The sequence below is a fragment of the Limulus polyphemus genome, unplaced genomic scaffold (genome assembly GCF_000517525.1).
Source record: "Limulus polyphemus unplaced genomic scaffold, Limulus_polyphemus-2.1.2 Scaffold1982, whole genome shotgun sequence".
NCBI lineage: Eukaryota > Metazoa > Arthropoda > Merostomata > Xiphosura > Limulidae > Limulus > Limulus polyphemus.
In genome coordinates, this window is record NW_013667592.1 from 47544 (window position 1) to 61309 (window position 13766).

General features: G+C 35.4%; 1 protein-coding gene across 1 annotated transcript in view; it reads left to right on the forward strand.

The window, feature by feature from the left end:
• LOC106465561 (mediator of RNA polymerase II transcription subunit 13-like) overlaps positions 1–13766 on the forward strand; it is a 73431-nt gene that overhangs the window by 13404 nt on the left and 46261 nt on the right. Inside the window, exons 3-4 of the mRNA XM_013925789.2 lie at positions 4971–5055; positions 12781–12861. Coding sequence (XP_013781243.1) covers positions 4971–5055; positions 12781–12861 — 166 coding nt within the window. The remainder of the gene's footprint in view (positions 1–4970; positions 5056–12780; positions 12862–13766) is intronic.

A 13766-nucleotide genomic window follows, 5' to 3' on the forward strand; every position in this document is an offset into this window, starting at 1 on the left:
AACAGCTATTTGTTCCATCTCATTAGAGAAAGTGGGTCCCAAGCTATCTTTAGCACTCTGCCTTTACTTCGGGTGACTTGCGCGCTTGCTGCACGTGTCCTTACTGAAAAGATGAATAGATAATCGCGAGCAGCCTGTTTCGATTCTCACACACGTGCATTCTTTGCACGAGAGACGCGTACTTGATTTTGGCATGAATCAGTTTTTAAACAAATTGATCGAGTTTTCTGCTCTAGTAAAGAACTAGTCTTTCGCGTGTTTTGTATTATGCTACGTTTTCATTTGCGTTCGAAGATACCGTCTAAATTTTATAAGAAATAATCAATATTTGAAAACGGTTATTTTGGAAATGTTAGTGGTTAAAATAAGCGGCTTTACATTCAAATACATCTATTATGTGTGATTTAAGACTTCTGTAGAAAATGTTTTTCTTTCTAACGTGTTAAAAATTGCAATATAGGGTCTTGTAATTTGTCAGTGAAAAATGTTTAAAAAAAAATCTAAATGTAAAAGAAAATTAACTTGGAGGTGTTTTATGATTTTGTAAAAAAAAGATAAATTATACATATGATTTAAATGTATGAAATACTGTTAATTTTTACTGACCAAATAACAGATATAATGGTTTGTGAGCATATATAAGGTTCTAGTGATTATATTGGCTACTACACCCCCCCACCCCCTCCCCGAAATTTAGAATAAAAGATTTAAGGCAGAAATTTTATCTTGACAGAAATAAAAAAAAACATGATCCTATCTGTAATTATTAGTACTGGTTGAATTATAATATTATTTGAAAGCTTAACATTGTTTGTGTGTTATTGTGACACTTAGTTTTTGTGAAAAATTTTCTTGTATGTGCCTTAAAATTTTGTAATGCCTACCTAATTTTTAGAATCTGTTTTATGTTAATTTTTCTAATATTTCTACCCTTGCAAAAAAAAAACTTGTCCATCAAGTAATGTTTGTTACTAATAACTAAAGGAAAAAAAATACTGTTGAATTTTCCGGATTATATTTTATAACTGTACTTTCAGTATAATAAAAATAATAATTAAAGAAAGAATAGTTTAAAATCAACTTAAAGAAATCTGTTTTGTTTATTTTATATTTTTTAAATACTAAAGTATATGTTCAATGTGTGTGAATTTTACTTTTTTTTTGATAAAAAAGATCAGTGTCAAAGTAGGATGTGTTTAAAGAAAATATGTACTGACTAAGTTATAAAACAAAAAGTAATATTTTTCTTTCTATCAGCCGTTTAGAAACAGAATTTATCAGTCGTTTTCCTTCTTCTAATGTGGAAGTCCTATTGTTTATTAAAATACTTAGTATTAGAGTAAATCTCTGTGATACCACAAGATATTATCCACACTTTAAGCTGTGGGTGTGTTATTAGAGTGACAGTCAATCCAATAGCATGGTTGATTAGTGGTAGAGTGGTGCTAACTGGCTGCCTTCCCTTTGGTCAGTAGCTTAAAATAGCTTAGTAGTTTTGCTATAATCCCATTGCCACTGTGGAACTGTGGGTAAATTACAAGGGAAAGCCAAATTCCACTGTTTGATTAGAGAAGACCAAGAGTTAATAGTAGATGGTTCTGCTGTCCTAAAAACTATGTTTCCTTTTTGTAATTTAAATTTATACGTGTAAACAGTCGTAAGATGGATTGACTGATGTTGCTACACTCATTTTTAGTATTCTTTTGTACATTTACATGTTCAAGTTAAATCTTCAATACATTTTCTTAAGAAATAACATGCCAATTTTCCTTATAACTGACATGCATAATTATTTGAACTCCTCTTACTAACCGTGGTTTGTTGTGATGTACATGTAGCTGCTAATGCTGTGTCAGTATGCCACAAATTAATAGTGTCAGAACTACTGCAACTGTTTTAGCTCAGCATTTATTTACTCTTATTAGAGATTTAAGCTTGCCTTTTAATATTGTACTTTGAATAAAAAAAAAGAAAATGTACATACATTACAAAAGCTTTAGCTGCATATCTGCTGGCATTAAGGAAAAAGATGTTTAACATTTTTGCAATAAAAGAATGTTCTTTTGACTGTTCTAGATATGAGAAACATATTATCTATTATCACATGTTATAGTAAGCACAAGTGGAACTGAGTTATGTGTCCTTGAATGGAAATAAATATATCTTACCATGCCTTAAACTGTTTTGTACTTGCCAGATGGTAGAAGAATAAGATACTCTGATTCTTCTGTGTCTTCTAGATTTTGCCTGTAAGTGAATTAAAACGTATATAACATGACAGAACAAATTAATGGTAGCTGTATTAGATGTATTGTTTTATGTTCCTAGCTACTTTTGAATGAACATAATTTCCATTTATAAAATTTGCCAGCTTTTTACAAAACAAAAATTTTCTTCATTTTGTAAAACCTTGTAATGACCTACTTAATGAAATCTGTATAAAAATAAAAAGATAAGAGACATCAAAATGTCTGAGTATAACAATCACTTTTTTAATATGAACTCTGGCAACTCATTAGGAAACAAATAGTGTTTTCATTTTGTAGAACCTTGTGATAAATTTATGTAAAAGAATAAATGAAAGCTGAAATAGTTTAGTTTAAAAAAAATTGTATGGAGGGTATTTAGAATTATTATTAGTTTAAAAGAAGTGGTATAGAGGATATGGAGAATTAATATTAGTTTAAAAAAAATGGTATGGAGGATATCTAGAATTATTATTAGTTTAAAAGTAATGATATAGGGGATATGGAGAATTAATATTAGCTTAAAAGAAATGGTATGGAGGATATTTATAATTAATATTAGTTTAAAAGTAATGGTATAGGGGATATGGAGAATTAATATTAGTTTAAAAGAAATGGTATGGAAGATATTTAGAATTAATATTAGTTTAAAAGAAGTGGTATGGAGGATATGGAGAATTAATATTAGTTTGAAAGAAATGATATAGAGGATATGGAAAATTAATATTAGTTTAAAAGAAATGGTATAGAGGATGTTGAAAATTAATATTAGTTTGAAAGAAATGATATAGAGGATATGGAGAATTAATATGTTGAAGAGATTTGCTCATTCTTCTGTGTAAGAATCAGATTCGTCGTTGTCATTGTTTATTTAGACGCTCTTATAATCGTTGATTGTGGCTTCGTCTGTTATAAAGTCAATACATTTTATTTTTTTAATTTGCTGAAATCAAATTTTGCAAATGTGACAAAGGTGTTACTTCTGAGTTTTAAGTTTGTCAGCTAGAAATGAATAACCCTTCAATATTTTGTCCTTTAGCAAAAGAAAATTCAAATTAAACCATGCTTTATAACCTCTTTTATTAAAATGTTATGAATAGCTTGTCATTGTTTGCTCTGTTTATATAATAACTCCCTTGTTTGTGAAGCTTACAATTCAGGCTGTTTTGTTTTCTGAGTACAATACTGTGGTAGACATTTTGCCAAAAACAGATGGATCTTGTTTGTTTACAAACTATAGTTGGAGTAAATGTTATTTGTTGGACACAGTGATTAAGAAGTTGAAGTTTTCATGTGTCCAGTTATTCTGACTCCTTGCCTCTCTAACTTCTTTATTCTCAGTAACTCTAGTAAATTTTTGTTTTGCATATTTTCTTTACACTGTATTCATTCATTGTCATATGGCCTAAAAACACACTGTGTAGATCTGGATATACCTTGAAAAACAGAGGGTAGATAGAATGCAGAAATAGATATTATGATGTGTGTTTTTTTTTTATGAAGAGTGCAATTAATGTGTTATAGACACACACTATAATGTTAATTTTGTTTTCATACAACATTTCTAAGACAACTATGCAGCCTAAACCTTGCATTGTGGCAAAATATTTTAAGCACATGTTGAATTATTATGTTTCCTTTGCCATCTTGATGATGTCACCGCTTCCTTTGTTGAGAACAGTCAGAAAAAGTTCAAACCATTGTTCTGTATGTTCATGATAATGAATTGAGCATAAGTCTGAGGTTTGTATATTGTTAAAAAAAAAAAAAAATTTCCACGAGCTTTGATGTGCTCATCACATTACATCAAATCTAGAACTTTCTTAACAAAACAATACAGAAGCTTAAATTAAAATATTAAAAGCAGTACATCAAATAGTTATGTTTCACAAATATGGTTGGTGATGGCAAAATATTCCAGTAACTGAAATCCTTATTTATTGAATATTATTGGTAGATTTATCATATTTAAACAACAGGTTTAAATGAAATACTTCATTATTTATTCAAAATAAACTATATTTATTAGATATAAATAAACTTTGATCAAGAATATTGTTAGCAAAAATATTTTTACCTAGCCTGATCTGATGTGTTTTAATAGGTTGATAGTAAGAAAAATGTGGTAATGAAAATCAGTGAAGTTGAAATTTTCTGATAATCAGTTAAAAAAGATTGAAATTCTAAGATGAAAGGAAATATTTACAACGTTTTTTTAAAACACTGTCTAGAATTCTAGAAAATCTAAATCAAATTATATAACATTTCTAAGTCGAAACTAGATACTGTTTGATAAACTTATACTAAATTTCATGCAGTTTGATTAAGTTTGTTAACAAAGAGAAGGTAAAAAAATCAGTGTCTGCCAAGTGGATCAACTAAACTTGAGACGCAGCATGAATTAAGTGATCTGTTATCCCATATAGTCATTGTCATTGCATCAGAAACTTGCAGGGATGGCCGAATAACTGGATCCTCACCATATTTTTTTAGGCCTTCTTAGGAAATCGGGTTCACTGTAAAAAAAAATGTTTTTGTTTACAATATGCAAAGCCCTCCATACTAGTGCACTGAAGTAGAAAATAGGATGTACTTAATTGTAATAAATGTGTTTTTTTTTACAACCCATAATTTTGTTGATGAGAGAGAGAAAAATGTCATGGCTGATTATAAATGTATAAAGCATTGTAACTATATTCTTTCACGGCTATTTTTTTCTTCCAGAAGGAGACCCAGGATCCTTAGAGAATGGACTGTCTTATGAATGTAGAACCTTACTTTTTAAGGCATTTCACAACTTAATCGAAAGGTAAAAAAACATAATGTCTAGATGATGATAATTTATTGGTTATGTAGTTGATTCCTCAAAATCTGGATCATTAGATCCAGTTCATTTTAAATATTAATTGATAGTTTTCTAAAATTTATTTATTTGCTAAAACATTAATATAGGTTTTTGTTCATGTCAGGATTTTAAATAATTTAAAATAGTTATAATAGTATAACTGAAAAAAACAGTCATGTAGTTGTTCCTATTACACATTTATTGCATTATTCCCAACATTCAAGTATAATTACAAGTCTGCCAAAAGCAGACTTATTACATAGGAATCTGGCACAGTCAATGATTCTAGGTTTTCACAGTTTATTTTGTGTCCAGTTGACATGGTGTGTTCTACAATGGCTGAATTTTGTGTTTTCGTGAGTCTTGTACTGTTTTTATGTTCTTTTATTCTTTCCGTTTCTCCACTGAATGTTTCATTGCAGGAACATGGAACTTCATAACGTACGTTTTTCATGTTTCTCATTGGTAGGTTTCTGTTTGTTTTTCACCAGAATGGATCTTAATGTCTTGAAGGATTTCCACTAGATATCTATGTTGAATATCATGGCTGTGCATTTGAGTTTTTCACTGATATTTTGTAGATAGGGGATGTAAGTGGTAGTGTTCTTCTGATCTTTTCTTTCTGTTGTGGTCTTCTTCATAGAGTTTTTGATGAAGAAAGGTGTGTAACTGGTCTGTCTAAAGCACTCTACGATCTTTTGGCATTCTGTTTCAATGGATGTCTTATTGCAAATGTTTTCTGCTCTTTTGTTTAGGCATTGGATTATACCACGTTTTATTGAGGTTGGATGATAGGACAGGAAGTATAGGAATCTGTTTGTGTGGGTGGGTTTTCTGTATACAGTTTGGTGGTTTTTATACCACACCACAGAAGACGAAAGGCAGAAGACTTTTGAAATGTTGTCCTCTGCACTTGTGTTTCTACAACAGGCAGTTACCATTCATTCAACTAAATTTCATCAGTGGCTGTATTCATGAACTGATACAGTTCAATAAAATTTTGTCTTTTGGTCTGCTTAAACATCTCTTGAAAGTGAAAGTTTGTGTACAGTAGAGGACCTGTGGAACACTTGTCAAGATATGTAGTGTAAGGTTAGCCTTACAGTCCTTCAAGGAAGCTCATTACAGTGTAATTTGTAGTGTCAGGAAGTAGTGTGTTATTATGGCTGTTAAATATGATCAGTGATTAATGAAATATTTATAAGGGTAGGATGGAAATTAGGATGTTATTACGTATGGTTAGCTTTAGTATTTGCAGTTTAAAGTTATCAAGCTGCTGTGTTTGCTTGATTGAGGTATGAGCCTTGATTAAATTGGGAGGGGGAGCACACACTATGTGGTAAAAGCAGAGAGCTGCTTCTTTGATCTTGAATTTCCAGAGTTCAGTTGGTAGAGCATTGCGTCTTTGTTAAACAGATTTTTATCAAGTTAGTGTACCTTTTGTTCAAATTTATCATGGAACTTTTGAAGAGTAAATAAGCATTTTCTGATACTTGATATTCAAGAGAATTTCTAACAGGTTTCATTATAAGTTTCACCTGTTTTATATGTATTTGAAATGTAATATTTCCATTTAATCCTAGAATGCCAGCATTAAATTTTCAATCATTAACACCAAGTGGTATGGGGTCATAGTGACCTCAAACTGGCATTCTTGGGTTAAGTATATCAACTTCAGGATAATAGTATTTCTATTCCACTGATCTTCTTATAGTGTGTATTTTCATCCATTAGAAAGCAAGTTCAGTGCTGCCCTCTATATGCATAAAATGTTTTTGCATGTCACAAGCCTTGAACTCCCACGTACCTTACAATCAACTAGTTCAAATGCATCTTGCATGTAAATCATCATGCAACAATCCTCCACCAATAAGTAGTGTGTGACACTCTTCTGACACATGTGACTCCCTCTATTCGATTCTACCAAACTATCACTTCTTGTTTGGCAGTACTTGTGTCAAGACGTTTTTGTAGTGCACATCAGTCATGTTTTTTCTTTTGTTTAACTTCGTGATTCAAGGTGAATTTCTTCTGTTTTTCAGCAGTTAATGACTTTTCAGATAACTTATTTTCCCAGTTTTTTATTTTTTCTTTCATCATCAAACGATTGTGTGTGATTTTAATTGTTAAACAATGTATCCCAAAGGTCAGGTTACCACTTCGGAGATAATATTTTCTACTAGCTCACTCACACAGGCTACAAGTGGTGATGACTTGTCTCTGGACTTATCGGCTGTCATCCTCAGTGAGATTGATCATTATACGAGTCAGCCTGCTTCTCCTGATCTTGCCCCTATTCCTTCTGAACATGTCAAACTTGTTCGGGTTGACAAGGATTTTGATACCCTTTTTCCTCCTCCTGATTCCCTACTGTGGAATCAGCGAGGCCTGATATGGCTTTTTTAGACATGATTTCTCAAGTTTGTTCTATTTTATCCATTTTCCTGATTTTGTATCATCCCTGTCCTCCTTTGTTACATGATACCTCCTCATCTCAGAATTTGGTTTATCTCCCCTTCCCTGGATATTTGGGTTCATGCTGAGTATTTTGTTTCTCATATGGCTGATGGTGCCAGCATGCCTCTCCCTCCGTGAACTTCGAATCAGTTTGCCTTAGTCTACCATCAGGCTGAATGTCTGTTTCTTTGGTTCTCAGCAGATAGAATCGATTTTGCCCGTGTGAGGAGCGGACACTGATCATCCTGTTCGTTTATTCTGAGCCCAATTTTCCAACCTTTGTCTTACCCTATTGACTCTCCTATGGTACTTTTATACCATCCACCTCCTTTCTGAGACAATCCACAGAGATCTTGAGGGGTTTTCGAGGGATAGCCTCTCCCTGATTATTTCCAATGTGGGACGCTTGTTTTGTTTGGCTCTATCCTTACACATGTTGTAGGGATCTCCTGGGGAAGGATACTGCTTTGTCCCAAGTTCATTTACTGCCTACTTATCTCCAGGGGCTTACGTACGGCCCCTTTTGTACACCAGTGTGTTTTTAGTAATATTCTTGAGACTTTTGAATCCCATGTGGAGTCAGTGGGACAACAAACTACCCTTTCTTCTTTGGTGGAGCGTTTGTCTCATTCAAAGCCTACACATGCCCCTATTACTGTTCCCCATCCAGCTCCTTCCCAGCCCTTACCTGTTCCTACCTCCAGGGGTTCCTCATCTGGTCATTTTATTCGACGCAGATGGACGCATTGCCAACAGTACAAGTGTCTACCCAGTGGAGTCTCACGTAACAATTTTTTTTTCTCCCTTTAGTGACTTTTTCCCACAGATCTGTGGACTATTTGGGTATTATCTGAGGGACTTCTCATCCATTTTCTTTTCCCTTCCTTGTCTCGGATACCTGTGTCTTTTCTATTTCCTCAGGATCCTACCAACAATCAACGGCTGTCTGTGGTGGTACAAGATCTTATCTCCCAGCAGGCCATCAAACCTGTCAGTCATCCTTCTCCAGGTTTTTATTCAGGATGTTTGTAGTACCTAAGAAAACCAGAGACAAGTGGCTCTGATTGATATGTCCTGCCACAATCAATTTTTGGTTTTTCCCTGATTTACCATGGAGTCTTTTCTCACCCTCAGGTGGGCTTTTTCTCCAGGTTTGTGGATGACCAAAGTAGACATCATGAATGCTTACCTGCATGTTCCAATATCTTGTCAGTCGAGGTGCTATCTTCAGTTTGTTCATCACAGGGTAGTTAATCAATTTTGTGCCCTGACCTTTGGCTTGCTTAGGCTCCATAAGTTTTTCGTCAGGTGATCAAGGCTTTCGCCCAACATTTGCATGATTGGGGGTTGTGCTTTCATCATTACATGTACAACTGGCTTCTGTTAGTTGGTTCCAAACAGGAGTTCACCCATCATACTCATCTGCAGCTCATGTGGGTTAGTTAATCGAATTTGAGAAGTTATTCCTTATACCTACCCAGTATCTTGTCCATTTAGGTGTCTTTTTCAACACTCATCTTAGTCAGGCCAAACTTTCTCTTTGATGGAATTTTCAGTTCTTTACACCCTTAACTGCTCCCTCTCTCACAGCTTGTGAGGTTCTATCACTTTTGGGGATGTGGTCTTTCATGGAAGCCCTTATCCTCTTTGGTCAAGCACATATGAGGTCTGTTCAGTGGACTCTGCATGACCAATGGAATCTTGTGTAGGATCCATTGGAAGCTCCTACTTCCCTTCCTCCTTCCCTTGTAGGCGATTTGCATTGGTGGTTGGACAAGGCTCACATGTCAACTGGTGTTCTGCTTCCTCCCCCTTATCCAGATTTGCATATCTTCACACATGCTTCCTTTCAGGTCTGGGGGGGGGGGCATGGGTTGATTAGCAGGAAGCTTCGGGTCAGTGGTCTCCAATGGAAAGATCTTACCATATCAACATCCTGGAGCTTCTGGCTGTATCTCGTGCTTTAGATCACTTTCTACATCTTGCCAGGAATTGTCGGTCATGATCTATTGTGACAATTCTATAGTGGTGGCTTATATCAATCACCAAGGCAGCATGCATTTTCGTTCCCTTTGTGGTTGAACCTTGGAACTCCTTTTTTGGGCCCACACACTCAGTATTCATATTCTTGCATGCCATGTTCTGGGTGCATTCAATCTTGTTGTGGATCGTCTTTCCTGTACTGACAAAGTTTATCCAATAGAGTAGTTTATCGATCCTCATGTTTTTGAGTGGTTATGCCTTCTGTGGGGTACTCCTCACCTGGATGCATTTGCCACCTCCCTCAATACCATATTACCTGTGTTTTTATCTCTGGTTCCTTATCCTCTGGCTTTGACTGTTGATGAGTTCAGGCCACTTTGGACTAACAAATACCTGTATGTTTATCCTCCCACCTGTCTATTCCACAGGGTGATTTCGATCATCCAAGCCACTCCGTGTCAAGTTTTCTGATTGATCAGTACTGGCTGGCACATCCACGGTTTCCGCAGCTGCTCTAGTTCTAATCAGCCCCTCCTTTACCTCTTCCTCTTACTCCATCCTTTCTACATCAACCTCAGTGACAGACATTTCATCCAGCCCTTCATGTCCTTCATCTTCACGGCTTTTTTTTTATCTTATCTTGTCCATGGCAAGGATATCTGGTTTGTCCTGCCACGCTCGTTTCTTTTTTTTAGCTTGTTCCATTCACCCTTCCTCTAGTGATGTTTATCAATGTAAGTGGAATGTTTCTTGCAGTTTGTCTTTGGGACAAGTGTTTTACCCTTCTCGACCCACTGTTCATCATATTATGCATTTCCTCACTTGGCTGTTTGATCAGGGGTGTACTGTCTCCTCGATCACGGGTTCCAGATCCTGTAAAGTTTTACCTCTCCCACCTTTTCCCTATTTTCACCTCAGCGTGCAGTTCTTCCAGATTGGGATGTGAATGTGGTTCTTCACTGCTTCCATTTGAACCTCTGTCCTTGTACTCAATTTTTCACTTATCCCTTAAGACTTACTTCCTTCTCCTATTACCTTGTGGACATCATTGTTTGGATTTATTTGCCATCAACATTTCACGTACTCTATATCATTCAACATATATTATCCTTTATCCAGATTGATCTTTCCTTCCCAAAACCTCAGCAGCTCTGGAGGTTAATTCCTCCTTCCATTTCCCACCTTTATCTTTGGTCAGATCCGGATAGGCAACTCTGTCCTGTTCGTGCTCTTTGTTGTTATGTTGCTCCATGGCTTCCTTCTGTTGTGCCTGTTTCTGCCTATTATTCATTCCTTGTGCAGACATCCTCTGTTTGTGACTTTTCTCTTTCCACCCTGACCAATTGGATTCAGCTTTTAATTTGATTGGCTTATTCTTCCTTATCTTCTTCTTCCTGTAATTTGTTCCAGGTGTCTTCTCATCAGATCAGGCACCTTACCTTTTCCCTGACGTATCATCTCCATCATCCCTCAGAGGAAATTCTTCACTCAGTCATGTGGACTACCCCACATACGTTCATATCTCACTATCTGCATGGACTTCATGAGAAAAGCAGAAGGGAATAGCTGCCAATCCCTGCCATGCCTTTGATTGAATAAATAAGGTATGGTCTGCTTTTCAAAATAGGGTTTTTGTGGTCACCCATTGCACTGTCTCCGGTGGTGAAATTCCTCTGGACTCTACATCGCATTTCCTCCCCCTTTTTCTTTCAGTAGAGTATGGGAGTCCTTACCAATTTCCATTTCCAAGCCACTGAGGTGGTTGACCATAGAGGCATCCTCCTGAATGTAATAATGATATATAATCCTGATAAAATAATGATTAAACTATTCATTCGAGAGTAGGGCAGTGGTGTTCTGCTGGTGTAGATGACACGATGTCCTCCAATCTTATCCTCATCTCTGCACAAGATTATCTGAGAGAATGATGTAGCTTTGGAGTGAGCAGTCAAAATTACAGTTCATCCCTTTGATTGGGATCCCTCATCCTTCCCCCACATGGATGTTGATTCCCAGTGGCTGGGTTTTGGATTCAAAGTTGAACCAATCAACATAAGTCCTCACACATATAATATAGGTGTCTCTGTTTCCTTACTTTCAATTTTACTTTTGTTTCCTCCACCCGTGTTATGGGTCATTGTGGTGGAACTTGCAGATTAATATGGTTCTTCCTCTTATGCTATCCCTCGATGTTTTTCTTATATTGAGGATGTTGTTGCACTGGGGGGTGATTCCTGTAGAAATGGTTTTGAGTGGGATAGTTTACATTACAGAGACATTTTTATTATACCGATCGCTCGGATGTCGGGTTTCTGGATTGGTCAAACAATTTATCACATTGCTATCATGTGTCCCATTTATAGATCGGGGGGGATACGAGATCCCCTACAGTTTGATGAACTTGAGATGGTATGATCTTCTTTCCTACCCCACCAGATGGCTAGGTTTTGGACTGAAGTTGACTTGCCTTTGGTAAGATCCTCTTTCTTACCCTCATATGGGTGTTGGTTCCCAGTAGCCAGCTTTTTGATTGCAGTTGACTTACTGACGGTGTGATCCTCATCTCTCCCTCCAACTGGTCCCTACTCCTATTCAATGTGGGATTCTAGCTATTTATATGAGTGGAGGTAATGTTCTGTATCGGAAGTTATAACTTTCATCTACTGAAAATATATTTACGATAGATATCTACCTTCTCTCACATTTCTCACTCTTCATCCCCACTGTGCTTCCATTTACTGCCCAAACTCAGTAGAATCGAATAGAAGGAGTAACATGCATCAGGAGAGTGTGTCCCACTCATATTGGTGTAGGGTTGTTACATGAGGATTTGCATGCAAGACTCATATGAATTAGTCTATTGTAAGGTACATGGGAGCTCAAGGCTTGTGACATGCAAAAAAAAGTTGTTTGCATATAGAGGGCAGCACTGGATGAGAATAGCTATTTATGTGAGTGGAAGTAAGTACCTATTGGAAATATATTTTCAGTATAGGAAAATTATAACTTTTGTGAATTGTTTGATTATGTTCTTGATGAATGAAAACAAACAGGTATATAGATCACAAAAAGAAACTACTGTAGGTTTTAAAACTTTCATATAAAATTATGTCAAGTTACTTCTAAGATAAATGCTTAATAAAATGGTCTGTCAGTTGAAAAGGTAGAGCAGTAATTTTGTACTTGTTTTCATCATATTGCCATTTTTCAGCTGTATGTTTAGTCTTACAATTATCTTCTATATGTTAGATGTCTTCTTTCTCGAGGCTTTACCCGATTAGGAAAATGGTTCATTCAGCCACTAGATGATCGAGACAGATTGAGTCACAGGTAAATTACTTTTTGATATCAGATAAACTTTAAGTTCTACTAGAGTTGACATTCCCAACGTGGGGTACATTTGCACTTCTCAGGGGGTACATAGGGGTCTGAAAGTATAACTGCGGTTTACACTTTGCATGATGTTTTAATCTAGTCAGACAAAGAGAGCAAAGTGGTTCGCATAAATATATGCTCTTCAGACAAAAAAGTTGTGATCATGGTGAACGTTATGATGTTATAGCTGTGCTACATTATAACTCATGTTTTCAATAAGTAAAGTAGAACATAAGCAATATAGAACACCCTCGTTATAAATCAACTGATAAACTAGGGATCAGCCAACTGGGCACCTCTCGTCCCTCCATTAGTACTTTAGGAGAGAATGCCCAAAGGGTACAGAAGAACGAAAAGGTTGGGAATCTCTGTACTAGAAAATAAGCAGTTTTGTGAAAGATTTAAGCACTAAAAGTATCACAGTTGTTATTTGCACTTTAAGATATGTATGCTACCGTGTAGAGATGTTGATGAGATATATTTTGTTTTAGCTGGCACGTAAGTTAGTAGAAATATGGGAATGAAACCGGTGCTTTTAAAACTTTTTCATACATTTGCGTGAGAGTGAGTTAAAATTATAGAAATTATATTTGTTTTGCATACAAACATTTTTATCATGATATGAAAAAAAAATTTTTGTGTTAGGTTGAAATAGGATCTGTCAACAATTCAAATAAAAAATCTATTTTTTTTTTTAACTGTATAGATAGCTTTTGTTAATGTTATTAAGGTAACAAAAATGATGTATTTATTTGTAGACACTACATTTAATATTTGTCTTCACTCTTAGTCCCATAATGTATGTATATATATATATATATATATGTATATATATATATATGTATATATATATATATATA